This window comes from Pollachius pollachius (assembly GCF_949987615.1).
Source record: "Pollachius pollachius genome assembly, chromosome: 6".
NCBI classification, from domain to species: Eukaryota; Metazoa; Chordata; class Actinopteri; order Gadiformes; family Gadidae; genus Pollachius; species Pollachius pollachius.
Window position 1 is genome coordinate 17,308,719 of NC_136939.1, and position 27,920 is coordinate 17,336,638.

At 43.6% G+C, this 27,920-nt stretch overlaps 3 protein-coding genes across 6 annotated transcripts; all 3 read left to right on the forward strand.

Annotated features, from left to right (window-relative positions):
- Nucleotides 1-2,051: 2,051 nt before the first annotated feature.
- Nucleotides 2,052-6,585, forward strand: LOC307076778 (cytokine receptor common subunit gamma-like). 2 transcript variants are annotated; one of them, XM_079737907.1, is made up of 8 exons: nucleotides 2,052-2,176; nucleotides 2,960-3,050; nucleotides 3,253-3,422; nucleotides 3,715-3,848; nucleotides 4,256-4,430; nucleotides 4,789-4,891; nucleotides 5,161-5,227; nucleotides 5,415-6,585. In XM_079737907.1, exons 1-8 carry the CDS (start codon nucleotides 2,116-2,118, stop codon nucleotides 5,700-5,702), a joined length of 1,089 nt encoding a protein of 362 aa, XP_079594033.1. In that variant the 5' UTR covers nucleotides 2,052-2,115; the 3' UTR covers nucleotides 5,703-6,585. The 2 variants fall into 2 exon arrangements, with proteins under 2 accessions (XP_079594033.1, XP_079594034.1); XM_079737908.1 differs by having other exon boundaries at nucleotides 4,331-4,430.
- A 96-nt stretch (nucleotides 6,586-6,681) lies between these two features.
- Nucleotides 6,682-12,682, forward strand: LOC307076779 (sorting nexin-12; the record flags this gene model as incomplete). Of its 3 annotated transcripts, XR_013811912.1 has the most annotated exons (6): nucleotides 6,682-7,063; nucleotides 8,799-8,894; nucleotides 9,602-9,726; nucleotides 10,106-10,196; nucleotides 10,347-10,403; nucleotides 11,459-12,682. XR_013811912.1 is itself a non-coding variant. In XM_079737910.1 (5 exons), exons 1-5 carry the CDS (start codon nucleotides 6,899-6,901, stop codon nucleotides 10,350-10,352), a joined length of 483 nt encoding a protein of 160 aa, XP_079594036.1. In that variant the 5' UTR covers nucleotides 6,682-6,898. The 3 variants fall into 3 exon arrangements, 2 of the variants coding, with proteins under 2 accessions (XP_079594036.1, XP_079594035.1); XM_079737910.1 differs by having other exon boundaries at nucleotides 10,347-12,682; XM_079737909.1 differs by lacking the exons at nucleotides 10,347-10,403; nucleotides 11,459-12,682 and having other exon boundaries at nucleotides 10,106-10,208.
- A 1,582-nt stretch (nucleotides 12,683-14,264) lies between these two features.
- Nucleotides 14,265-26,625, forward strand: slc7a3a (solute carrier family 7 member 3a; the record flags this gene model as incomplete). Its single annotated transcript, XM_079739079.1, has 12 exons — nucleotides 14,265-14,383; nucleotides 21,025-21,641; nucleotides 21,745-21,906; nucleotides 22,256-22,439; nucleotides 22,857-22,972; nucleotides 23,247-23,469; nucleotides 23,918-24,057; nucleotides 24,729-24,831; nucleotides 25,141-25,385; nucleotides 25,721-25,887; nucleotides 25,983-26,091; nucleotides 26,477-26,625. The coding sequence occupies exons 2-12, from the start codon at nucleotides 21,275-21,277 to the stop codon at nucleotides 26,623-26,625; spliced, it is 1,965 nt and encodes a 654-aa protein (XP_079595205.1). The 5' UTR covers nucleotides 14,265-14,383; nucleotides 21,025-21,274.
- Between the last annotated feature and the right edge of the window lie 1,295 nt (nucleotides 26,626-27,920).

The following is a 27,920-nucleotide window of genomic DNA, read 5'->3' on the forward strand; positions in this document are numbered from 1 at the left end:
CACTTTCAGAGGACGTACATTATACGTCCATATCAACATAACATGCAATGTTGACATAGTAAATAAAACTAAAATGTACATCAGGCTGATCATAGCGATGGAATAAACGATACCTTTATTATATTAAAAGAGAGAGAGAGAGTAATGGCATGATTTATCCAACCTATAAAAATAAAAGACTCATCAATCAGACTGGTGGATTTCTGTTACCGCAATCTTTTGTTTTGACTGGGGTTCAACAGTATCTTACCTTGTAAAATGTTCAAGGCTATTTCACACAGCAAGTTGATGAAAGTCATCTTTGACTGTCCAGAGAATAACTTTACACAGGGCAGGTGGTGCTTTATATAACAACTTAAGGCGGTCTTGATATGTGATGACCTCTAGCTATTCACTTTGCTCTGGGTGTAGACAACTTGTCGGTCTGATAAAATGCGGTTCTAAGACTCATTGTCAGGGGTCGTGGCTTTAAAGTCAACAAGCAGATATTCATTTGATACTAGTAGCATCGTTAAAGGACTCTAGCAAATACTTTGCCTTACATGGGAACATCTGTCTGGCTATCAACAAAATCAGATATTTGACACGATATTTGTCACAAACAAACGGTGACAACGGTTACCGCAGCGTCCGAAAGAGGAAAGCTTTTCCAGCTGCACTGTATTGAGCTTCAATCAGTCCTACTTCACAGGGTTGCTTGGTATGTATAGCTTTTGCTAGTTTAGTTCTAAAATTCCATATCCTATTTTTTTGATAGATCCCTGCAGACGCATTACTCGCCAGAGTCACGTAAAACCCCGCAGCAGCCTCCTTCTCCAATGATCACCCTGGTCATACTGTATTATATTTCTCTTTACGCATCAACTATCACCTTTTCAGAAACCCACGAATTCAAAACATCTGGCCACCCCAACCATTTAACAAATACCATATTCTTACGCCCCACCTTTTTTCTATCTTTAATATTTTTCTAATTCTATGTCTATTCTTTGTTTTTAACCACAATAACTTTTTGCAACTCTTTTTCATAAAAAGTTCCTTGCACCGTATCACCGCTATAGTCTTTCAGCTTGTAGACTGGAGGATGTCTTGATAGTCGCTGTGATATTACAAAATATTCATCTGCAAATATCTGCTCATAGCCTTTTCAAAACGTAGCTTTGACTTTTGAAATTCTAACCGTATCACCAACATCATACCTAAATACAATCTTTGTTTCGTGATTTCTTTTGTACAGGGTATTAAATACAGTTTGCTCATTATCTTTAACAACGCTGACAGGGGTCATTTTTATCGATCTATGGTATGAGTGGTTATAAGCGTGGACCGTGTCCTGTAGTTTATCCATGTATCCTTTGGAGTTGGCAGCCGTTAAATAACTCCACATGTTTCTTTTCAGAGTCCTATGCATATGCTATAATAGGAATTTTAAGAACTGGGTTTTGGTGTTTCCCGCATGTGTAAGATACTGTAATAATTACAAAGAAAACAATTTTTCTCTCTCCGGCTGTGTCCACATACAGGAAATAGGTGGAATCAGTATTTTACATTTAATTCATGTATTTGTTTTTTTCCTTGTTCTCAAATTCCCAGTTGGTTGGTTTACACTTCATGAAGACCAAAGCCTTACAGAAAGTACAACGCACTACTACTCGCTGTCAGTCAGTCAGACAGACAGACAGACAGACAGACAGACAGACAGACAGACAGACAGAACATATGTCGTGTATATGGTATAAGCATTTATAAAAAGATGAGAAATCATCCACTATTCATTATACCCTGGTAAGAAAATAATACAAAAGATTACCAAAAAGTGCAAAATATATAAGATCAAACATAATGTGTTACAATTCGAATGGTATGTAGCATTAGAAAACAGACAGGGTAGGGTATGCCCAAAGGATGATTCTATATAATATTGTCAGTTCTATCAAAAGCTGTGTAAGTATATGCAATTCTTGAGAACAGCACTATTATGCACATGCTTTAGGAACATAGAGGTTGGCTTCCGCTTACAGGAAACCGAAACCCAGCAAAGTATGAGACGTCAAAACGAAGTGAACAGATGAGACATTCCGTTTGAGGAGCAGACTACCTTGTTACGGTAACAGCATGGCGGTAAGACTGCTCCTCCTTTGCCTCACTTGCCTTGTATTATCTGAAGAACGGCCTGGTAAGTCTTCATTACTAGTGTTTATAACATTTCATTTTAACAATAGTTTATTTATTTTTGGGCTTTCCGTCAGCTTGAGGGTCTCTCATAGGTGAATCTGACTGACAACACAAACCCAGGTTTTATTTTTATGAGGACGTAGGTGAACATTTATTTTATGCTTCGTCTAAACATTGTCACCTCTATTTCAAAGATAAAGTCATGTCAACCATGATCACTGATCATGTTAAGGACTGAATTGCACCTCGTGTTTAATTTTTATATCTCGATTTACTTTTGCTACATTCGCTGTAACATCAAACTAAAGTCGAACTTCATGAACTGTACTGAACACTGCACCTTTTTTTTGGTGCTTTAGTCTAGATCAAATTATTGATGTTGGCAAGTAACATAACCTCAAGTAACCATCTCCCAATGCTGTGAAATGTTGTCATTTCAGGCACAAGACTAACTAACAATGTGTTATAGGGCCTGATGCTAACCCAATTAAGCCAAATACATTTTTTAATGTTACATATTCTATTCATTAGATATCAATAAGCCAAAACAAAATCCATGTGGCCATACTAAAACTATTTCAGCTTACACTTTACCTTCATTGACATCAACTCATACTCCACTTCCCCAGTCTGTTCCTTATTAAGTATTAGTGTGTATCTGTCAGTATTGTGCTTCTGCGAATGTCTACAAAGGTTGATGATTGTGCATGTCGATGCATGATAACATCACTTTTAAATCCAATAGGTTAATTCACATTTCCCTTCATTCCCTCCTGTATGTCAGATGTGGACTGTTTGGTGGTGAACTTAGACTATGTTCACTGTGTCTGGCACGGATCTGCCAGCCCAGCTGTCAATTATACTTTCTATAGCAAGTGAGTCAAGTCATAACTGATGAATGGCCAAGGAGTGGATTGTCAAATTAAAGGATCTCCTTAACGGTTTTGATCCAGCATGTTCAAAGAACAACTTGTATCGTCCTTATACACCTACTGCAGCCTTTTACATTAATGGTCATGTTTCACGTTGTTTTTAATATACAAACATGTTCACTGTTGAAATGTGATGCATCCTCAGGTTTGATAAGGGGTTCAACGAGTGTGCCAGATATGTCTTGGAGAATAAAACTACCGTGGGTTGTGATCATCACTATAGTGAACTATTAGTGGAAAGATCCAAAACATTCACCACCAAACTGATGCTCCTGAACAGTAGCTTTGAGCAGATCCACCATCTCAAAAATAAAGGTATGATGAACCAGCAAAACCAACAGATTCCAATGTTCCTCTTAAAATTACATGTCTGTAGGCTACTGGGAGGGAATTTTACTTAGTCTTCATTTTTATAAATAGGGTTAGGGTCATTATACGGCTATTTAATTTCATGACACATAGTGCAACAAACAATCTACTTAACAAACAGCTAAACCACCCCAATCAGGAAACCACAATAAAACATTTTAAATTGGCTTTTGATTCGAATTTGGGAAGAAGTATTATGTGTTCCTAAAACCATCTATGTACTCTGTGTCAACATCAGTCAAGCTGAACGCCCCCATCAATTTGACGGTTAAAAATGGTAGTGACTCAAACCTGTGGTACTACTGGAACGACAGCCACAGTAACAAATGCATTGTGAGCCAAGTTCGCCACAGGAAAGGAAAGGAGTGGGAGGTAAAAACAAATAATATTTTTTTAATGAATACAGACATTTTGATTATGGGATGATGCCATGAAGTTACCTGGCAATGTGTGTGTGTCTATCTTTCAATGAAACGTATGCATTCAAGTAATACCATAATTGCTTTCATGTCCATATGTCCAACAACTTGGTTGAAAAGTATTAGTATAATGAGGTTTTGGTGCACCAGTGACTTGCCTATGTCTTTAGGGCAATTCCCTCATAAGTTTGTGTTTTTGGAAGGCATCGTGTTTTGTTTAAATTATCAAAAATTATTAAATTGTTAAATTGTCCTCAGAGAATTTGTATTTATAGCTTCCTTCTCCAAACCTATTTCATGGCTATATTCCTAATCGTTCATTTTTCTGCTTTGCCTTGTGGTTCATCGCATACTGGCCAGAATAAACCCTTCAATATAAGTAGTGGAGATTACACCATCAACCTGCCCTCAAGCCGCTGCCGTTATGAGCTGCAGGTTAGAAGCACCATAGCAGACCATTGTGGAGAGTCATACCTCTGGAGTGACTGGAGTCCACCGGCCTTCTGGGGGTCCATGAGAGAAAGCAACGACACAGGTAAAACGAGGCAAATAGGCACACATTTTTCTCTTTATTGTTATTGTACTACATTCTCAAAGGGCTACCGAGGCACACATCAATTTCGTTGAATCATTTGAAGATGATTATGATGTCTCTAAAGCATGAATTCAAGTACAATTTGTATTCATGAAAGACCTTAAAGCTGCACTATGTACGTTCTTCCATGAGCAGCCTCTAGTAGCTGGAGTTGTAGCTACAGTTAGAGCTATATCATTTTCCGATGTCTGTCAATATCTGAGAACTTCCCAAGATTTTAACTTATTTGAGAAGGGTCCACATTTTTTTATGGCATAAATAATAGCAGGTTTAATCTTTTCAAATGTGTGTCTCAAAGGCTTGCCAGGTAGCTCCACGACCGTATGGACCCCCATGTTGTTGGCTCTTGGGTTCATAGTTATCATTCTTCTATTGGTCACCATTCTTGTGCGACACGAAAGGTGCGTTGATCTCTTCTAACATTGAATACTAGTCAAAGTAATAGCTACCAACAGGGAATGGTTTCATCTTTTTTTTTTGGAGTTGATAATCTGTTTTCAGAATTTTTTCAAGCAAAAGTCTTCAGGTTCTTATGAAATGATTTGGATGCAACACAAGAAAAAGAATGTACAACATAAAAAGACTAGAGTTCTGTATTTGGAAAAAATGTAAGAGAAAGCCTTTATCGATAATTCCAAAGATGACCAGACATGTTGCTATTGGTGTGCAGGCTCAGAGCCATCCTACCAGACCCTGGAAAGAACCTTACCAAAATCCTGGCTGATGGAGATGTAGAGGTGAGTAACATCAAAGGCCTCCTATCTATAGACTATTGTGTATAGTTCTTAAAATAAGTAATTACATCACTGGAACACCCAATAATCATATCATTTAAGAAAAAGAGGAGGAAAGTGACATTTTCCCTACATCGACAGTTAATATGCTACTGATATTTAAGGTATTCTTTATTTTTCAATTCTGGAGGATTGGCTGCCAATCTCCAAGAGCATCAAGGAGGGCTTCAGGGCAAACTACAGCGAGCGGGCCTGTTCTGTTCGTGAGTACAGCCGTATCTTACAGCCTGCCAGCGAGAGCTCTGCGGAACAGAGCTCATCCGACCAGAGCTCTGGTAGCTCTGCATCATCAGTCACCACCGATCAAACCAACTGCTCCGTCTCCCCATCTGTGAATGAACCTGCAGGACCGACTTCCTGTGACTGTGACGCCTCCACCATTGCTGTTTCCTCTGCTGGAACGCAGGGGCCTTGTTAGGACAGGGATGCATTGTGCCCGTTGTCCATGTTCCGGGTTGTTTTATGGCCAAAGATCATGGTTAATTCTATTTATGTGGAAGTACTAAGTGAGATATAACAATTTGCTGAAATTCTAATTGAAAAAATAAACGCCTAAAATGTATCATAAAGGGTTGGTAACTTGCCAACTGGCATTAGTCATTTGACTGATGAAAATCGCAAAAACCTCACTGCAGTGTTTAGCGCTTCTTTTAAGTGAAATTTCAGTTTGAGGTGACAGCAAATGGAGAAAAAGCAGGTTGAGGTATCCTGATGTTTGTAAAAGTCTGTAAAAATATATTTACTTGCAATTTCCTGGCTAGCTGTCACATTTTCTACTGTACAATACGGTCAGAAACCAAATGCATTCAACATAGTGACAGTGTACACAATATGGTGTATGATTTTTCTAAATATCTTGCAGTCAGATTTCATTCCCACTGCCACAGGCTACAACAACATGTCGAATATGAGAACATGTGTCACTTGGTCACTAAATCGCTATAGTTCTACCAGAGGCCTAGCTAGTTTGATTTATCTGAGATGTCCGAGTAGTCCTTTAACCTTTGCTGACATGGGCCAATGTCTGGTGGTGTAGTCTCATGTTGTGCTCCTTTATTGAAAATGTGACTTAAATAATTATATTCTGATGATTTATTTACAGAGTTTTTGCTTTATTGTTCCCAATTGTATGGTCTTCTCTATACTTTGTGTAGTCATATACAATACTTTCATATTTTTAGCCTAAAAAGTAGTCAATGTATTTTATGCCGATCCTTTTTAGATATAGCAGCAAAACTTATGATTTCCTTTCTGTATCTTTTGAATAAAAAATGGACCTCCAAACCGGCTGTACTTTATCCACTTTACCCTGCCCTACAGTGGTGTCAGTCTAGCATGTATGGGGGCGGCCCCCTGGTGCGCTCACCCTCCTTTAGAGGGTGCAGAGCGTCCCGCACCACACGGAACTGAGTCAACGCATTTCTCAGAAGAAGGGCAGGGCGCTCGGTGGCTGGTCCCCGCAAGAAGGCTGTTGTTAGTGCTGCTAGCCAGTTGCTCACCTAGCTGAAGCGGTCAGCTGATCCAACAACTTTATGTATCCGTGTTAAATCTCTTAGTTTTGGTGCATTTCATTTGTTTGACGCTGATTCTCCGTTGGCCGTCCAGCAAACGAAAATGTCCGAGCCTACGGTGGCCGATACTCGCCGGTTGCATTCCAAGCCCCAGGACCTGACAGACGCCTACGGTCCGCCGAGCAATTTTCTGGAAATTGACGTTTATGATCCACAAACTGTGGGAGTCGGACGCACCCGTTACACAACATACGAAGTTCGCATGAGGGTAGGTTGACAGTTCGTACGCCTGAAGACAATTGCTAGCGTTAGCGTTGTAGCTACGCTAACTATTACCGTGTTTTGCTAGCTGAGTTAGCATGCTGGGAACACTTTCAGCGAGGCTGAGATGTTGACGTTAGCCGTCTGCAGGGCGAGGGGAGGACGGGCCGGGAGAAATCGAGGTGCCGGATTTCCCGTGGCCTCGGATTTTACTAATATTTTAGTTCCCCATGAAGTCTACCACTTAGTCTTTGCTTTACACATGCCTACAGGCTTGTATTTCAGTTTTGTTAATTGTTGTATACCGAAGGATGTGGTTGTATTAATTTCATGTCATTGGAAATGAGTTGCACGCCATTTAGAATAACACGCTAGGGCTGACGTTACTGAATAGAGGTTCACTCTGTGACATCATATCTCACTCTGTGACATGTCTTTCTTAAATACCTGACATGAGCAGCATCACAGTGACGAGAGTGGATTCACCTCAAGTCACTCGTTTTGAAACCTAGTGTTGACAACATATCCCTCTGACCTGAGCAGTCTCCTCTCACGTACATGACCTGAGCAGCCTCCTCTAACATACATGACCTGAGCAGCCTCCTCTCAGGTATATGACTTGAGCAGCCTCCTCTCAGGCTCACTTCTCTTTATAACATGACCTGAGCAGCCTCCTCTCAGGTTCATGGCCTGAGCAGCCTCCTCTCAGGTTCATGGCCTGAGCAGCCTCCTCTCAGGTTCATGACCTGAGCAGCCTCCTCTCAGGTTCATGACCTGAGCAGCCTCCTCTCAGGTTCATGGCCTGAGCAGCCTCCTCTCAGGTTCATGGCCTGAGCAGCCTCCTCTCAGGTTCATGGCCTGAGCAGCCTCCTCTCAGGTTCATGGCCTGAGCAGCCTCCTCTCAGGTTCATGGCCTGAGCAGCCTCCTCTCAGGTTCATGACCTGAGCAGCCTCCTCTCAGGTTCATGACCTGAGCAGCCTCCTCTCAGGTTCATGACCTGAGCAGCCTCCTGTCAGGCTCAAAGTGACCAGAATGGATTCACCTCAAGTGCCTCATTTTGAAACCAAGTGTTGACAACATATCTCGTAATCTCTTCTCAAGGCCTATCCTTCTCAAAACCATAAACAAGTGCTGGAAAATCACATAACTAGCATACAATTTTTGAACTATATTGTAACATAACTTGTATATACATAACTGGCTAAGTTTACACAACTCAAAAATGTCAACTTAGCCACATGAAAAGTCGAGTGATTGTTTAAATAGCGCAACACTAAATTGACAAAAGGCAGCTGACCATACTCTTTATCAGCCTTTTTCCCCATATAGACGGTCAATTACAAAACCAACTTGCATTTATCACAAATATAGCTTAAATTTAAGCAATAACTTGGCTGATTAGACACTTTTAGACGTTTAGACATTATTTTATATTAACGCCACCAATCTTGCCATACCTCTATACATTTCATTCAAAAAAGTACTCTTTACTGTTGGTAACATAGATATCAAACTCAAGGTGAGTTGGAGATGAGTGATGCCTGCTCCTGTGTATATACCCAGTATATGTTCATATATACCCAATTCACCTTCACGGTAGACTCCTGAGACTACATGAATTGATACTAGAAACACTGGACGTTTGGTCTAATACATTTTTCTTGAAATTATTATTGTGGATCTATATGCAAATGCAGAAAGTAACCAAGTTAATTTGAGATATCCTTGTCTCTTTGGCCAGACAAACCTTCCCATCTTCAAGCTGAAGGACTCCTGTGTGAGAAGAAGATACAGCGACTTTGAGTGGCTGAAGAATGAGTTGGAACGAGACAGTAAGGTGGGGGAGATAAGATAATGCAGTCTTTCAGGGTAATGATTACGGTATGGTTAGCCAACTAATGGTTACCATGAATTGCTGAGTAATCTAATTACTTATCTGTTAAAGCACAAGGCCAGCGTTGAGTCTATGTTTTGCCTAATTGCTGATATCCCCTGTGAAACGATCAAGAGCGGAAAGGCTTTACTCCGGCTCACAAATGCTGTCTGTTGTGCTACGTAAATAGAAATTTAACTTCACTGGTATATATATTTTTTCTGCCTATTATTGCTTGCATCCTGCAAGGCTGCTACTATTTTCTAGTTTTTTAAACTATTGTGAAATACATTGCACCGAGTCACTTGTCACGTGTATGTGCAATACATATCCTTGAATATCTCTTGAGTTGTAGTTTTAGGTATGTATTCCTCATTCCTTTTTCTGTTTTTCCACTTCTTTCCTGAGCAGAGCAATTGTCGCAAACAATTTTCAGTAGGATTAATAAACTAATCTTAATGTAGTGATTAAGAGAAACAACAGAAATGTATTAACATATTTCATCTAATGTTATCGTCTTCAGAGTTCATTGATGTGATCCTTGAGTGCCCTCTCAACACAATGCATACATTTGTTTTGAACTTGAATGGTAATTCAAGCCGCCCTTGTTTTTTGTGTGCCTGAGTTGCTGATATGTATCTGAACATGTTGACCCTCAACTCTCCCTCCAGATTGTAGTTCCCCCTCTGCCAGGTAAGGCCCTGAAAAGACTGCTGCCGTTCAGAGGAGACGAGGGCATCTTCGAGGAGTCCTTCATTGAGGAGCGGCGAGTGGGCCTGGAGCAGTTCATCAACAGGTATCACACACCACAGCACTTTGTTTTGGCTAGGGTCCGTAGAAAACCCAGTAAAGGGGCTATGTGAAATGTCTTGATTACACCTGCTAAGAGACACTTAACTCCTTATCCCAGACTAGTTTCCTGGCTGAAAAGGCCACACAATGCAGCCTAGAGTCTTTCTTATCGAGTCACGATATGTAATGGCGTATTCCTGTGAGGCCTGCACAATTCTGACAGTTTCTGTGGCAATTTCACTAATATTTTCTCTAGGTTGCAATCTCAAAATGGCCAATGATCACTTGCATTTATGAATTTTGCTTTATTAATATCTCACAAGTCTGCCTTTTGCAATTTAAATCGTATTGTCTGAACAAAATGTTTTTTTGTTTGTTTGTAGAATTGCCGGCCACCCGTTGGCCCAGAATGAGCGGTGTCTTCACATGTTTCTACAGGAGGAAGGCATTGACCGCAACTACATTCCCGGAAAAGTAAGACACTAGGGTTACTGGCTTTATCATGGGAGTACAGGGGGCGTTACCATTGTGAATAAAGTGGTATATTGTTCATGGCTGCATACTGCAGATGTTTAGTGCAAAGTGTCTCTAATCCTGTTCATTATCTTCTCCTTTTCTTTTTAGGTATGAATAAAGTAAGGGTTACTTTATTTTTGACATCCCATATGCTTCGATGCCCAGGTATACTTTTTGTTATCTTTTTGTGACCCAAAGTGGCTTGCTATGTGACTAATATGTACAGGTATGTTATCTAGGGATCATGTATACTTAACCAGCAGCTATTGACTTGCTGCACGACAACCTTGTTATTACAGTTTTTAAGAACCTTTGACACACACAACCAGAATGCATTCTGGGTGAGAGTAGAGCTGGGCCACGCCGTTTGCATACCTGAATTGAGGAGATCCAAAAGGCTTGTGTAAAGAAGGCCATTGTGGTATTGTAATGCTGCCTGTATTAAAGGAGTTGGCCAATTTGTGAAGACCCCGAGTTAATTGTTGACATTGTCTAGGTCGAGATGTAAATCAGCCAATCTGGGAGTTTTGTTCCAACTCGCCTCCTCTCACTGTGTAGACATGTTCTGAATTTTGGAAGTTGGCCTTCCATTGACATCCATTATATTCCAAACGAGGGTTCATCAGCTACCGTGGCTTTTAATTGGTTTGTCAACCCCAAGTAGGCACATACAAACTGCCCTGGGTAGGTGGCTCGCTCCCAAGGTGCCCACAAAGGAACAAATGCTCAACTTTTGATTCTGTGTTGCCACCCCACTGTGCAATGTCACAGATTGAGACTGAAGTGCACAGTAACAATTGTGTATGAAGACGGTCTGCGTTACAGACAGTCTTGTCATTCTGAGTGCAGCGTAGTATTTCAATGAGTCCAATGGTGAGTGTAGGAGGGGGTGTTTTTCTTTACTAATTTGATTGCAGCAGAAGCATTCTGTGTTTACACACCACTGCTTATCAACATGTTGCAACCACGTCTGCAACTAAATGACAACCAAAACGCATTGTAAACCATTGTAAAGCACTGAACCACTGTCCAGTCGGTTTGGACAGTGGAGGGAGGTGTCCAAAGACAACGCTTGATCAAATTCCAATGTTTAACCAAGGGTCTGAACTGTGATGCCACATACTTTACAAGTATTGATACCCTAAGAATTTTCTAAAGGAATTTCTTGAGTGTACACATCTTTTTACTCTCTTCCTCCTGTTCTCTGTCCCTCTTTGAAGACCGTCTGGATGGCCGGGCGTACCCATGTACATTATCTTCTACATCGTGTCATGCGCTGCAATGTGTGGTAATGCCAGAAACGATGAGAGTCAGAGATATCGGAAATCTCCCATTTGTTCTGGTTTTGAAGCAAGTAGGAAATCAAATATATGAATCGTATGATATTTCTTTACTAGGCATTCTATATACATCATTTGAACTATAATTAACAGGTTTGAGAATTCGCCACACAGTTGTGTTGTCCCACCACAGCTATAATCTATTCTGTTTGTTTTTACAAGGAATATTACATTGTAATGAATGTCTTTTGTTTCCAGATGTATTCAAAACCATTCCTGTTTTAGTCCTTCTGTTCCATTTCGCTGTCAGAGCTTGGCTGTTGATTTAATACCATCCAAAGTGGAGCGACATGTAGCATTATTAAAGATAAGACAGTACAATGAGTCCCACCTTTATCCAAATGTTCCCTTTGTTTTTGTTTAATCATTCCAAATGAAAGAGAGAGGGGGGGGGGGGGGGGCAGTTTGGGACAGCCTCTTTGGTTTCCCCACGCCATCTTGGTATAATCATACGTTTTGGCTGTTAAAAAAAACACTATTGGACATGTTGAGTAAGGTAAACACCATATCTAAGCACTGTGACAAACTTATTTTGAACACAAACATCTCATTTATTGACCTGAAACACAGCTGTATATGCTCTTATTTCCAGCTTTTTATATATTTTTAATGAATGTTATTACAAATCATATTAATACATTGACTCATGGCAACCGCCCATGTTTCTATTCACCAATAAAGTTCCTGCTGCCTGCCTCGATGTGTGCTCCATTCTGCGGGGGATCAGCGCGATGCCCCAGGGGAGGCGTGGGATGCTGTTTTAACGCTTGGCATTCATTCTTGTCCGTCTCCATACTTGGGATATTAAATGGATGACAGATTCTTCTTTATTCTTTTGCAGTTTGATATCACAGCAAAGCAGGGTGATGATCCCATTGATTTGGACATCAACAATGATTGGGATATTGTGTTTGTGTCTGGAGTGTCCATTGTGTGTGGATATTGAGTGTTCAAATGCAGGGATGACCTAGAACGTATATAATAGTATACACCATCCATATGAAATGCCCTGTGTAAGCAAAAATCTGTTTTTTAAATGGGATAGTGTAGAATACAGATTGTATCTTTAAAGACACAGCCAAATAAACCCTATTGAACTCTGAATGTTATAAATATTTGAAAAGGCTACCAAATCAAAGTATCAGTTTTCCCTTAAGCAGATATTTTGCTTATGAAGGAAGAAAAAAAATAACATCGTTAAAATTTAGTTTAAGGTTAGCTATGGAATGTGACTGATGGATTAAAGTTTCCTGGAATGTCATGCTGTGAAGGTCACCCAAATAAGACGTAAATTAAAAAAATAATTGCTTTTCCACACATTTCCATGGCAAAGGATAAACACGTGCTTGAACCTGTAGGCTAGGCCTACATATATGCAATGCATCAATCACATCCACGTATATTCAGTTAAGGAACGCGCATATAACAAATAGCGGGTCCGTCTAACAGGGTAATTGACAGCAATATCGTTGACCCACAAACCATACACACTACTGAGAAAGAAAGAGGTTACCGTGTTCTTTGATGTGATGTCCTTGTTTTAGGGAAGGCAGTCGGACTTAACAGACCGAGCTGCACCAGCAGGGGGATTAGGCTCTGGTGCGCTGCCGCTCCAGGGCTGGAGTCTAGTGAGCTCTGACGCGTGGTGTATAGGGGAAGACAGGTTTGTTTAGTTTGATAAAGTGGAAGTAAATGAAAAGAGCAACCCAAAGCAGCGTCGCTGGGCACAGACAAAACGTTTACCTACAAGTGTATATAGCGCTCTGACAAACAATGAAAGGGGAGAAGTTCAAGAGAATGAGAGAATCAAAGAAATAGTTCCATGTTGGCCTTTGGCTTTAATATTTCACAATTATGGAATGATACGAATAGGTATATATTTGTGTAGTTTATAGTAGCGAGTTATTTTTTTCATAATAAAGTATGGTAGAGATATAAGAGACTGGAGGGCACATGCTATGGTCAATTCCTTTTAGGGAATCCACAAAGGCTTTCATTTAGCTCAAATTAATTATTACATTTTATTTGACTTCATATCAAAGGTTAAGTAAAGCTGAAGCTGATAACACATTTGGCCTTTAAGCCCCAACTTTACAAATACAACCAACCATAATGTTTACTACACACACGCATGCGCACGCACGCACACACATATATACACACGCATTACATGAACATGGTAATACTTGGTAACAGCATAGGCTAGGCTGCTTATCTTTTATGACATAGCCTGTGTTGAGTTATGAACGCAACAATGGCTACACCTCACCTGTTACGATATTTCCTCCTTTTTTCGTAACTAAGGAACATAAGCGGCCGGTGGGCTGTTTAGAGGACATGACTGGTGCTCTTGTTCCATACATGGGCACAGACAGGCAAACACTCTCTCTCACACACACACACACACACACACACACACACACACACACACACACACACACACACACACACACACACACACACACACACACACACACACACACACACAATTTCACTTTCTCGGTGTGTCTACATCACCTGTTAAACGGTCCAATTTATGTATTACTCCATAAACACGTAAACGAATAACCATGAACTATATAAACCCTTAAGTTTCCATTCATGAATGGTAAGGTAAGCCCCTCCTCGGCTGACATCACGGTTTGTTTATACACGCGCACGACCGACGTCACGTCCCTCCCACCCTTTGAGATCAAAACCTCCCATGCTCGCGCCGAGTGGTACGTTTCATCATCCAGGCGGCGCCGTTTTAATTCATATTGTGTGTAACTTTCGGGCGTTTGGCCGCAACTACCACGACACCAGGTAAATATCCTGCGTCTCAAGACGTCGACGGCCGTATTTGACGGGTGTTTCGCGTGTTTTTTATTGTAGAGTGTGTTACTCTGCTTCCGTAGGGTGGCTAACCTTGTAGTAATCTGACGCAATCACCCGCGTGTTATCACGGCTGCTGGCGGGATAAAGGTTCTGCTTTCTGAGGGTCTTTATCAAATAATGTTATTTAGTTTATACTACGTGTAAACTGTTTTTGTCATTTGGACATGGGTTCATTGTCAGTTCAGTTGATACACGATGGACTCCTGAAAAGCGCGCAAAACGTCTCATACTAAGGTATCCGGACGCAAACGTGGCACCATTGTCGTTAATTGTGACGAATTGTTATTTAAGAAACGGTATCTAGTCGTGTTGCTGTGGTGGAGTGTTGTGTTGTACTCTGTTGTTGTTAGGCGGCTAATAGCCGCGGCTAGCATCGTGGTGTACTGTAGCTGGACGCGAGACAACATTGATACGTGTTACACTGTGGGACGTGTTACACTGGTGGGACATTTAAGACTGTGAGGCATGTCACTCTGGTGAGACCTGAGTGAAAGGCATTCTTCGTGACATGCCGTGTATCGGTCACTGGGCTCAAGCAATATCATTAATGTCCAGGTTCACTAAAGATGTGTCAAATTGTAAGTGAATGAGTGGGACGGCCAGGAGCATACATGCTATTTGCTTTCTTTTGTGGTTATTTCATTTCCGTCCCAATTGTTACAGATTGTACATCTGTTTATTTTCTGCAAAAACGAGTATTGACAATTTACATTCATGTAAATGTATTTGCACTGGAAATGCAGTTACCTATGACCACATATTGCCTTAAGTCTAAAGATCAAAAAAGATTGCAATATAGATAAATAGTCGCAATAAATGGCCGTAACCCTATACTCTAAAAGCACGATGAAGTCAGTTATAATTTGCCAACCATCTAAAGGTTCACTTTAATTTTGTACGATTTTCTCTGCACGTATACTGCTTATACCTGGTGCGTTGACTTAAAAGGTCACCTTACAGTTCAGTCCCAGCAGTGCGTCCAAAGGCAATAATGCACAACTGTGCACATATCTCGATGCGCTAGATCTTTCTATAGTAATGGCACATTGCACGCATACACGCAAGGAACAGGCCAAAATATGCACATTGTCCAGTAAGTCCCCATTCAGTATTCAATGTATTTGTGGCTAACAAGCACACTTCCCTACAGTTCCGGCACTTCAAACAGCTAGACATCCATTGTCTGGGACTTCAGAAACTTGCTTTACAGATGAAGACTGCCTGCTGCTGTGGTGCGGAGGGACAGGCAGGGTCAGACAGGTTTACAAAGGTTTGACCCCGGGAACTGAACAAAATGTCCTTCAGGCCTTTTTCTGCCTTCATTGGCCTTCCCAGCGTCAACACAAATGCATTTCCCTCACTGCAAAATTCCTTTATGATCAATATTATCATTACTGCCTTTAAAGTCTTATTATTTTGATCCTCTGCGTTGAGATGATCCTGTGAGGGTACAACGTGTCAAACTAGGGAGACACTGCACTTCATGGCCATGTTGACCAAGCAAAGCGATTACATTGATGCATCAAGGTTCCTTCTTTCTAAATTATCAATTTAAGTTGTACATATTATCTTTAAAAGGTCACATTGTCATTTATACTGATCTGATGTGATAATAGTGTAGCCATACACAAACCCCTCTTTATTAATTCCTAGAACTGCTGTCCAGTTCAAGGAACCTAGAAAGTTTATGATCAAGGCCATCTTGATGTCTCTTGTTACAATCAGCACTGGTTGAATAGATAGTGACCCACTTCACTCCATACATTCAAAGCTCAAGAAGTTGTAGCTTGGAAGACAAATTATGAGTAAAGACCATCGCCTTCTTAAAATGTTCCCATACTTGTCTCAGGGAAAATTGTGTTGAACAGTGAAAAAAGGCTGTGAATCCGGACATGGACTCTGCCCAAAAGAGCTAATCCACCATTATGCGCTCTGGGCTGTGTTGGCGTTACAGTGTTGTTACGTGGGAGGGTTTGCAGACAGCACCGACCCAGAGTATTAAGACGGAGCCTAGGCCACGCCCACCGCAACCTGGCTGAAACCTGCAGCGATTACACAGGCTCACACGTACTGGGGCACCCTCGTGAAAACCACAAGGAACGGATTAGGCAGCTTGGGATGGCGGTCCTAGAGGGCCCCTTCATTCCGGTATCCTGTGGTTCATGTAGCCATTTACATTTAGGGCATTTAGCAGGCGCTTTTATCCAAAGCGACTTACAATAAGTACGTTTTTCATGAGAATGTGAAATATATATATCACTGTCGGTACAGTAAGGATTCTCATAGAACCAAGTACAAAGCATTAAGTATCGCTAGAACACCACCATCGTGATGTATGGCGTCCTCATTTATATTGGCTATGAGTGGCTGGTTGTGCAATGAAGTACTTTTTTGAACCTTTATTTGTTCACACTCCCACCTAACGTTTTTTGGAGATCTTTCTAAGTTACATTAAGGCTTGTTTAAAAACTAATGGGACTTTCAGAAACCTGAGGTCAGAGGTTTAACACCTTAACCGTGGCACTGATGACCGCCCTGAAGCAGTGGTCGATATCAGTGCTGCTGGTAGCCTTTGAAACCCACAGGCCAGCTGATCACATGTTGTCCTAAAAAACGAAAAAGGGATCAAACCACAACATAAACACATTTTCTTTTATTGTCCAATTGCCGACATTGTTGAGCTATGTTTTTAAAGCTTCCACTTCCCTGCAAAATGAAGGGGAAACAAAGTCAAAGATAATGGGCGGAAGAGCAGGTGAGGGACGGGAACACGATGAAAAGAGGGAAAGCACCAGGCTCAGGAGAGTAGGGGGGACAACGGGAACTCCAGTAAACGGGGACTCATCAAGTAAATCATTCAGAAGTTATTGTGATCGAGTTGTTTTTGTAATAATTTTTACATTTTATAGATACATTAATATATTTTGTTAATATGAATTAATTATATGTTCTCAATTGAATGTCGCTTTTTTGAAGTTGGAAAGATTTTCTCCCTGAATTTGCGAACGTAAGTTTTAACTTTCATGTAACTTTCATCTTGTTTTTTCTTACCAAAACCTTCCTGGGATCGCTTTCCCCCTGAAGTCTGATGTCAATGTTTGGCCCATATAAAGGATTCCGTTTCCATGGAAAAGCCTTGTTGCAGTGCAATAACGGCTCCTGATTTGGTGGCAAATGAAAAGTGTGGTTACTTCTTCCTTTTACAAACCGCCTAATGGTCACTAGTGTTCCTGAAGTCACTCTCTGTTCTAAATATTTTATCGTCAAAACCATACAAATTCTAATTGAAGGCTGACAAAAATGCATAAGCCCATGAAACCAGGGCCATGGGGCAACAACAATGTAGCCCCATGCCCCAATGGTTTGCCAGTTTCAGGGGCACAAGTGTTCCTGCTGTTCCAGCAGGAACAGTCTGTACCAACATTAACCAACCCATTAACCAACCCGGCGGCCCCATGCACCAGTGATTGTGTTCCTGCTGAAGCGGTACAGGCAGATGGAATGCTGCGCCAGGCGCCCCGTAGCCTCTTCCCATCGCTCTTCTCACGCCTGTTTATTATCGCACTTTACTCTGTGTTTTTGTTTCTCATTACATTGTTTAGCTCTGTTGGTCTTCCCTTGCCTAACCATAGTGTACAGGACATTCTTTTTTGGGGCGAGGAGCGCTTTGATGGTGTAGGTTATGTTGTTTTACTGGTATTAATAGGATACTGTGTTTATTCCCAGTGTGATGACTGGGGGCATTGTATAAGGCATAGTATCAACGCGAGGTGGTACTGGACAGGGAAAGAACTGACTGACCCACTCCTTTGAACATGGAATATCAAAGGTTTAGACTGCTGCAGGAAAACTAGTCGATTGCGGCCTCAATGTTGTAAACCAGCCTGGAATGGCCTTTCAACTGGAAAATACATGCAAATCCCCTCCTGGGGGGCAGTCCGATTGGCTGGTGGCTAGATGGGAATGACTGGGGCTCCAGGGCGCTCCGCATAAGGGCGTATAGTTTCGGGTGTCCCTGGTGTCTTCTGATGCCAGTGTATGGTGACTGACGGACCTTGAATGGCCTGCTGCCGGATCAGCAGTCAGCGCAGAGATCCAGTGTCAGCCCAGCGTCTGCCACACACAGTCACCTCTCAACCCGGGAGCTGATACCCTGCCTGCCTCGCACAGACCAAGGCCACCGGGTCTCCAGAAAGGGTTGATGATGAGGCCATAATGTTGTAGATAAGCGGTCACTATATTTATATAAAGGTATTAAATACAGCAATATTTAAATTCAAGATCTTGTTTCAAAGGAAACGGCCAAGGTGCACGGCTGTGAGAGGTGTCCATGTCTTGGTTTAACTACTCAGACAAGTAGTGAATAGCGTCTCTAAAGAATCACATGTTAAACTATTTTTCAAGTAAGCCTAAAGGGCAGCTCGGTTGCTTTGGCTATGTCTCTGGTGATGATGCACTGCCAAGGACGGAGTATGGTCCTTCTAGTGATGCTTTGACGAACTCCATATCTAAACACCAGAGGAATGCACCAACAACCTGCCTTCTTTCTTAACCGTCCTTTGTTTCGCCCATAAAACAGACTCTTCTTTGAAGATAGAATATCAACTATTTAGATTACTTCTAAAAACAATAAAAAAATGTGATTGAATCCTACAAATTGTGCGTGTATATATATATATACATATTATATATAACACTATATTATATAATGTTCCTTCTGCAGCCAGAGCAAATGAACACTTGCGGTGTGACTCAGACTCTGAGCCCTCTCGAAGTGGCAGGTTCACTGCCCGATCTTGAAGGTCAAGTCTTCATTTGAATAGGCCTTCTCCATTCGACTCTTTTTAACTTCTGAGCGGATGAAACAGAGCAGTACCTTTTTGAAAATGACAGCTTGTATAAGCAAATATGATCACAACTTAAAAAAACTTCATTCCGTGCATTTGATGAGGTTTAGTCCGCAATCATGTGTATCTTGACAGAAGTGATCTTGAACATATGTAATTGTGTGTATGGGCCCTTTTTGAATCTGTTTGACTATTAATTTAGGGCTGTTCAAATTAGCACGATAACGTTTTAACACAATCTTATTGCTAAAAAATACTAAACGATTACTAAAAACTGACATTTAAACACATTCTTTATTTATTACATTTTTTATATATATATTATTTCTTCCTCAAGGTCACTTGGTCTAGTTTTTGCTTATGAAGTATATTTAGTATGAATTATCATGTGTCATTCCTTTTGAAAATCGAATTTAACTTCAATTGGAGGGGATTTAAAATAGAATAAAGAAAAATAAAGATTTATCGTGAGTTAAGTCACAATACTACGATTAACAATTTGAATCGTTTGACACCCCTAATTTAAATCCATCCATCTGAATAGACAAACAGCAGAAAGTCAGAACCGTTTCCAAAGTCGCTGTGATCCTTTATACCTGTTTTTCCTGATGAGCAGTTTTGGAGCCAAAGGTAAAAGGAGAGAATACCCAACCTGGGACAGCATTCAGTTTCCTAGCAATCTTGCATCCAAATAGGCCACTGGCTCACTGCGCTGGATTGGTTTAGTATTTCCTTATTGTTTGTTGGTCATTTAAGACAATATAACCCATTGTTAACTCTGTAGTACTTGGCTATGTAGATTGCATGCGTAATTAAGTTTGATGCAGATAACTGCAAGTCCAGCCCTTTAGACCCAACATGGCGTAATCATCATTATTTGTAGTCCATCTGACCCGATTCCTGGCTCTTGCATCAATGTCTGTGTTTTCTTTGCTTGTTGCATATTCAGAGATAATTTTTCAATACGTTGGTCAAGGATTATTTTGGTGAACACTAATTATTGCAACACTATCATGATAAATACACTGAAACACATGGTCCTGACCTTCTCCCATTGGTAAAATATAGGGTTGAATGTGTTCAAGTACACATTCAACAGTATCATATTGGGTCTACCGTAGTGTAAGGGACCAAATATGATATAAAGCTCTTCTCCTCTCTTTGTTTACCAAAGCTTGTTTGCTACTCTCCTATCAGCGTTGGAAGCCTTTCCCAGGCGTCTCCCTGTCCTACCTCCGGCCGTCGCAATAACATCACACCTACCGTCTGAGGCATGGCTCTGCGGGAGACGGCCCGGGGGTCGAGGCTCAGGGTTTGGTTTACTGCTTTTACAGTGGTGCGGGCAGTGTTTCACAAATGAAAAGATGGTTCAGGCCAGATGTGGCCAAAGAGAGCAGAGGGTCTTGGTGTTTGGACAGGAGGTTCAGCCTCTCTGTGTAACATCCCTGCAGTGTTGCATCAGGCTTGGCAAGTCTCTGAATTCCAGGATGTTGCATCATTGGGCTCCTACCGTACTAGAGCATACTCAGACACAGTGGTTTACTCAAGTTTATAACCTATGTTTCTGAATAAATGACGGGAGCCGTTCTCTGAAACCAACCTTTCACAATACTGTTATTAAAACACAGTTTTTTTCACTCAGTCCAACATTATCATCATCATGACCACTGAGTCTGTATTGCATCCTTTCTAACTGTTCTTTCATTCATTTGTTTTACATAGATCATAAAAGACTTCTGGATCGGCCATATCTCTGGGCCCTATTTCGACGTCTGTCCTCTTATCCTCACACGTAGTGGAGCCGTGACTACCGCACCTCCGCTACAATCTCTTCACACACGGCCAGCCCGACAAGCTGTTTTTAGTTGTGGTTTCTCCTCTACATTTACAGACATCCACTCATTCAACCCAGGGCAAGAGGCACACCTACACCACAGTATAGAAGACACACAGTCCCACACATAAAAAGAAAATGGCGGACATGCTGGCCACATTTGGCAAGGCGCTGCTCCGTCGACGGGCCTTGGACTGCAATGGCGAAGAGACCCGCTTCGCCCGCTGCCTGTCCACCCTGGACCTCATCGCCCTCGGCGTCGGCTCCACGCTCGGTGCGGGCGTCTACGTGCTCGCCGGTGAGGTCGCCCGGGAGAAGGCGGGCCCGGCCATTGTCCTGTGTTTCCTAATCGCAGCGCTCTCCTCCATGCTGGCCGGCCTGTGCTACGCCGAGTTCGGCGCCCGCGTCCCCAAGACGGGCTCGGCCTACATGTACAGCTACGTGACGGTGGGGGAGATCTGGGCCTTCATCACGGGCTGGAACCTCATCCTCTCCTACGTCATCGGTGAGCTGGGGATCCATCTCCGGGGTCGGGCGTTTATCGGCGGGTCTGTTGCAGTGTATGTGTGCATTCATCGTAACCATCATTGGTCCCCATCTCTTTCCAGGCACTGCCAGCGTGGCCAGAGCCTGGAGCTCCACGTTTGATAATCTTGTGGAGCAGAAGATCTCTGGGTTCTTCAAGGTGGCCATGGCTATGAAGGTTCCCGGGAAAGTGCTGGCTGAGTACCCGGACCTGTTCGCGCTCATCCTTATCCTGCTACTCACTGGTGAGTGTGGGCTAGATTCTGCCTAATGCTAATCTGTTTTCTTTTAGGGCCACCTGTGTTGGCCTTCTTAATAAACTGGAAAATGTAATAAGCTGCCAAATTGGCAACCCTGCAGCTGCTGTGGACTTGACTGGCTTGACGTAGTTTGCAACATTTTCTTTTTCTGTTATTAGTAATGAACATTTAACCGTGTTAGCGAGAACATGTTTAGAAAGTGTTCGCCCACACCCATATTTCATGCAAAAACATGAGGAAACATGCGCCATGCTGTTCCTGTTATTGACATGGTGCTGGCCCTCTTGCTCCTCCTCCACCTCCCCCTCTCCTCCTGCCTTGCTTCACGACTCAGGCCTGCTGGCGTTTGGTGTGAACGAGTCAGCATTGGTGAACAAGATCTTCACGGGCATCAACCTGGTGGTGCTGGGATTCGTCATCATCTCAGGCTTCGTGAAGGGGGACACGGCAAACTGGGACCTGAAGCAGGACGACTTTGAGCGCTTCTACAACAGCAGCAACTTCTCAGAACCCATAAAGTCAGTGTTCTGCCCCCTCCCACATGCCGCATGCCTTTCCTTCATTCATGTGTTCGCCGAGTCCTTGTTGTGTAGTGTCGTGGCTCCTAACCACCGGCACTGACTAACCAGTGTGACCTCTCAGACTGGCTCAGCCACTTATAGGTGGAATAATGTGTAAGCGGCTCGTAACATATTCTAGTAATATCATTGGTGTAGTGAACCACTTGTGTAGTGAACCACTGGTGTATTGTTCCCTAACACAATTATATATTTATAGTTGTGCAATCTCTACCATCATGTTGTGAGCGTTTTCTGGGGAAAGCCCAATGAAATGTTGCCTTAATAGATTGTCAGTGGGAGGTTTGAATTGTATTTCTGTTGAAAGTGTGTGGATGTGTTTGTATTAATGCCGCCATCCTCTTCTTCGTGTTCCAGCGTCCAGAAGGACTTTGGTGTTGGCGGCTTCGCTCCGTTCGGTCTTAAGGGCATCCTGTCTGGTGCAGCCACCTGCTTCTACGCCTTTGTTGGCTTCGACTGCATCGCTACAACAAGTGAGTGGCTGCATCCTTTTCTAATCAGGAGATCCGACATAGCCGCCGGGCTAATTATTCACACAAACCATGTAGCATCTCTGAGGTGGATTTATATCAGCCTTTTTCTAAACCAGCCTGCCTTTTGCAAATATTCCTCATTGTTGTTTTTTGACAAACGACCCATTTTGACTAACCCCTTTTTTGGTCTGGCATTGCGTTCTTATTCATCGTGACCAAAGACAATTATCTCACCATCATGTGCTCTCGTCCCCCCCCCCCGTGCGCCCCCCAGGCGAGGAAGCCAAGAACCCCATGCGTTCCATCCCCATCGGCATCGTGGCCTCCCTGCTCATCTGCTTCTTCGCCTACTTCGGCGTGTCGGCGGCGCTCACCATGATGATGCCCTACTACCAGCTCAACACGCAGAGCCCCCTCCCCGAGGCCTTCAGCTACGTGGGCTGGGGGCCGGCCCGCTACATCGTGGCTGTGGGCTCCCTGTGCGCCCTCTCCACCAGGTGAGACGACCATGCATGAGCAGCAGCCTCCGCTCCTCAGCCCTGGCGCTGAACACTCGTTGTGTGGAGGAAACTGAATGAGGAACTAAAAGGAATTGTCACAATTGGGTTGAGAGAAAAAAAGCTTTCAAGCTTTCTTTTTTTGTAAATGCATGAACGATGTTCATGCATTTACAGTCGGTGCCCAATTTGTCCGTTGTTGTTGACACCAGTTGTCTGTCAGCATCTGGCCTTGCTTCATATTCGTTGCTGTAACCATTGATTATATCGATTTTTGATTATACTGGGTAAATATTCCTGCAATGGATGTTGCAATTACCAAAGCACTGACATTGCAATGCGTAGTTGCTTTTAAAGCTCATAGAAATGTGTTAAAATTCCATACTTCCTAGAATGCTTCAATAAAGATACTGATACTAAAGCCTTCCCTCCCCCCTCCCTCGCCCAGTCTCTTGGGCTCCATGTTCCCCATGCCCAGGGTCATCTACGCCATGGCTGAGGACGGCCTGCTCTTCAGGGTGCTCGGCAAGATCAACGGGCGCACCAAGACCCCCCTGCTGGCTACTATTGTGTCGGGCATCGTGGCTGGTACGTCCCTATATTCACCTCTTTGCTTTGGTTGATTAGTAGTATTTGATCTGTCTACGGTTCACATGGCTTACAGACCATCTTCAATCTGATTTGCTCCATCGTTCTCATGAGGAAATTCTGAATCTAGACATATATATATATATATATATATATATATATATATGGTTTCTCCCCAAACACTTATTCTCGAGAGGTAGAGAGAGGGCTAAGGTTTTGAGCAGTGCTGGGGTTAGTGCTCTCGTTTGAAACGGGACCCAAGAGCATATACACGCAGTATTCTGGCTGATGGATCACCAGGAAAGGCAAGGAGATTGGTAGTCAGTAACCTAATTAGCAGCCTGTTGTAATTACAACGCAGAGATGTTTGATGAGGGAGGAGGAGCATAAAGAGACGGTTCCTGAGGAAAGATGTCGAGGCACTGGAGGTAAAAAAAAAAAAGTGCTATACAAACATTTTAAAATGTGTTTCAAATGAATGTACACAGATGGATGGTACGTGACAAGGACAGGCCAATACGGTGACAGGGGGGTGGGACCAAATTTGATAGGGTGCCACCCAATGCAATGATGGTGGCACCAGTAGACAATGATCCCCTGGAGATGTCTCTAGAGACAGAAATTCATACTACAGATGTGAGATGCATGTTTGTTTCTGTTCTCTCCGGCAGCGTTGATGGCCTTCCTGTTCGACCTGGCCGCCTTGGTGGACCTAATGTCCATCGGGACTCTGCTGGCGTACTCCCTGGTGGCCATCTGCGTCCTCATCCTCCGGTTAGTCCTGCATCCCCTGCCCTCACGCTCAGGGCCGCCCTCGAGTTTCAGCTTATACCCAAGTCTTGTCTTTGGGTTATTTTATTCATCCCGAATGAAGTCTTTGATGGGTATTGCTCTGCTCCGGTTGGAGAGTAAAAACAGAAATATAAATGCAAGCAGCATTCTAAGTACCAATCACTGTTTGGAGCAAAACATGTGAAATGTAGAAAACTCTGTGTGTGTGTGTGTGCGCGCACACACACACACACACACACAGACAGTCCCTGAAGGCAAAGCAGGCGGTCATGGTGGAACTCTCCTTCCCAGGTACCAGCCGGGCACCCTGGGCGGGTCCGTGCCAGGCTCCTCCAGCCAGACAGACAAGCTGGTGGAGCTGGTGGGCGGGGAGAAGGTGGCGGTGACCCGGGGCGGCGACAGCGGCGACGAGGACAGTGGGGAGCTGGAGGACGGGCCACAGGAGGGCTTCACCTTGAAGCTGCTCTTCATGCCTAGCCACAAGAGCCCCACCCTCATCTCGGGCAACATCGTCTACGCCACCACCGCCATCATCTGTAAGTGTCCCAGCGTCTTGGCGGGCTGTTCTCTTGTTAGGGACGTTGAATCACCTTGAGAGCCAGTCTGGTAACTGAGCCCGCTCTCTCTGATTGCGGTGGCTTTTGTGGTAGTGCCTGTTCCTCGCGTGTTACAAATGAGTCAGACGAGTGCAGCCTGTCCAATCCCTGCTGTTTTTGGCGGGCCCAGTGGGACTCTTAACATGCATGCTACTCACACAGTCCAATAGAATCACAAGTGCTTCTTCTGACATGGATCTTGTTTTAATTGTCCAGCCACCGTATACAACAATGTGTGGCTGCTTTAGGTTAACACTTGTTTCCCTGCGCGGCAGCGGTCTTAATCACCATACTGTGCGTGGTGCTGGCCACTCAACTCCACGAGCTCATCGCAGCGCACCCTGTCGTGGTCACGGCCTGCGTTGGCCTGACTCTGCTCTGCGCCATCTGCGTCTTCATCATCTGGCGACAGCCCCAGAGCAAGGAGGAGCTGACCTTTAAGGTAACCTTCCCCTGACCCATGACCCGGCGGGAGCCAGGAACCTTCCAGTGTGTGATACAGTCGTACTGAGTCTCGGGTGTCTTTGGTGTCCCCAGGTCCCATTGCTGCCCTGGCTGCCTATCTTTAGCGTGTTTGTCAACATCTACCTCATGATGCAGCTGGACCTAAGCACGTGGTGTCGCTTCGCAGTCTGGATGGTCCTCGGTAAGACTCAGACAGAGACACTCAGAGACACGGACAGATAGACAGAGAGAGACACACACAGAGGAACACACACACACACAAACTCACAGAGCAGGGTGTCAAAGGGTCTAGAGTAGTCACTCACTACAAATAGCTTCTTATAAAGAAGTATTCAAGGTCTTGAGGTGCTGATATTTCGAGGAAGAAATGTGTAGGCATAGTTTTGTAGTAGTGATAGTTGACAGCAGGAAGTTATGAAAAGGGAAGTGAATCAGAAATGTGCCTTTACTTCTGGTCACATGCGTCTGAGAGGCACACACTCAGACAGCAGCTCGTACCCTGGTGTTGAACCACTTAACCCTGCAGAACATTACATCTCTTTCTCCTCCTCCACCCCCACCTGCAGGCTTCGCCATCTACTTTTTCTACGGCATCTGGCACAGCAGCGAGGGCCCTAGCTCTCAACGCAAATACGAGCCGCCCTTGCAGGCCAAGGCCCACATCTACCAGGGGGCCCCCAACGACAGCGACGCGGAGGGGGGCAGCTCCTTCTAAGGGAGGGGGGGGGGGGGGTTTGGGGGGTGTGGGGGGGGGGGGGGAAGAGAGAAAGAGACCAGGGGGCGTAGCGAAGAGCCTCCTACTGCTGAGGGTTCCACCCCGGGGGCCCGGCGCCCACGTGGTTGACCTCTCACCAGCAGACCTAAACAACCTGTTACATAGGGCTGTGCCGCCGTGCTGCATTCTCTTATCCCTCCCTTCTCTCTTGGTTTATACTGCTGTTTGTTAACATAGGTAGAACTCTTTAATTGTTTAGTCGTTTTTTAGACTTGCTCTTCTGCCAGTTCGAGGGAGGGGCTACTGGCGGGGGAGGAACAGTTTTAGTGCCTACTTGTTTACTCGTGCCTTTTGGTTTTTGGGCCAGATTGCTAAATCATGGCACCGGAGCAAACTGGTGAGAAATAAAAAAGGCTAATGCTAGAAGCACCAACTCACCTCCAGACGCGAGGAGGTGACGTTAGAGAAGAGGAGATCTGTTTGCCAGTCAGGTAACCTGGCCAAAAGGCATGCCTGGTCCATTCCCGGGTGGGCGGGGCTGTGTGGAGACACACAGGGTGTCATTGTTGTGGTTTTCAGGCGAACGCCAGGTTAATAACGCTGTCCACGTCTCATGTTCATCATCTAAACCTGTGTCCAAAGCATTGTGTAATGCTTCATGGTTTTTTGGCAAATCATAACTTATAATAAGTCAAGTAGGGTGACACTAGCTCGGGTGCTACAGAGGGTTGACTAGTAACCTGAAGGTTGCGAGATGATCACCTGTTCCTTCTAACTGAGTGTTGAGGTGTCCCTGATCAAGACGCCTCACCCTAACTGTTCTCGATGAGCTGGCTGTCGCCTTGCATGGTTGACTCCGCCGTCGGTGTGTGTATGTGTGTAAATGGTTGTCGCTTTTGACAATAGCATCTGCTAAGGGCCCTAAATGTAAACGCAAGTCATCCGCCTTGAGGAATAGGCCTGATTCTCCTGAATATTTGAACCCTCCAGAAACCATGCATATATGTACTCATGTAACAACCAAGATTTCTTGATGTACCATTCACACGGTATGAAAAATATTCTGGCAGTTACTGTTTTTGTTTTCATTTTTCTAATTGGCGAGATATGAGACAGAATTGGGATGAAATGGCGACTGCTGCTAATCGTTAGCATTTCATCTTTCTTAACCAGTGAAGTATTGAGAAACAACATATCAGCTAGTCATTATCCCACTGGGCAGGATGTCAGTTCATCCAACGGACCAGTGGAGGCGCAGTCTGAATGTAAACGGATGGCCTTGCGACATTCATGAG

What these genes read in the sequence shown, in the direction of transcription:
- LOC307076778 (XM_079737907.1), top strand. Translation starts at nt 2,116, where the DNA reads ATGGCGGTAAGACTGCTCCTCCTTTGCCTCACTTGCCTTGTATTATCT. An exon ending in AATTATACTTTCTATAGCAA is followed by an intron (nt 3,051 to 3,252) that starts GTGAGTCAAGTC and finishes ATGCATCCTCAG; the next exon opens with GTTTGATAAGGGGTTCAACG. An exon ending in TGGCTGATGGAGATGTAGAG is followed by an intron (nt 5,228 to 5,414) that starts GTGAGTAACATC and finishes TCAATTCTGGAG; the next exon opens with GATTGGCTGCCAATCTCCAA.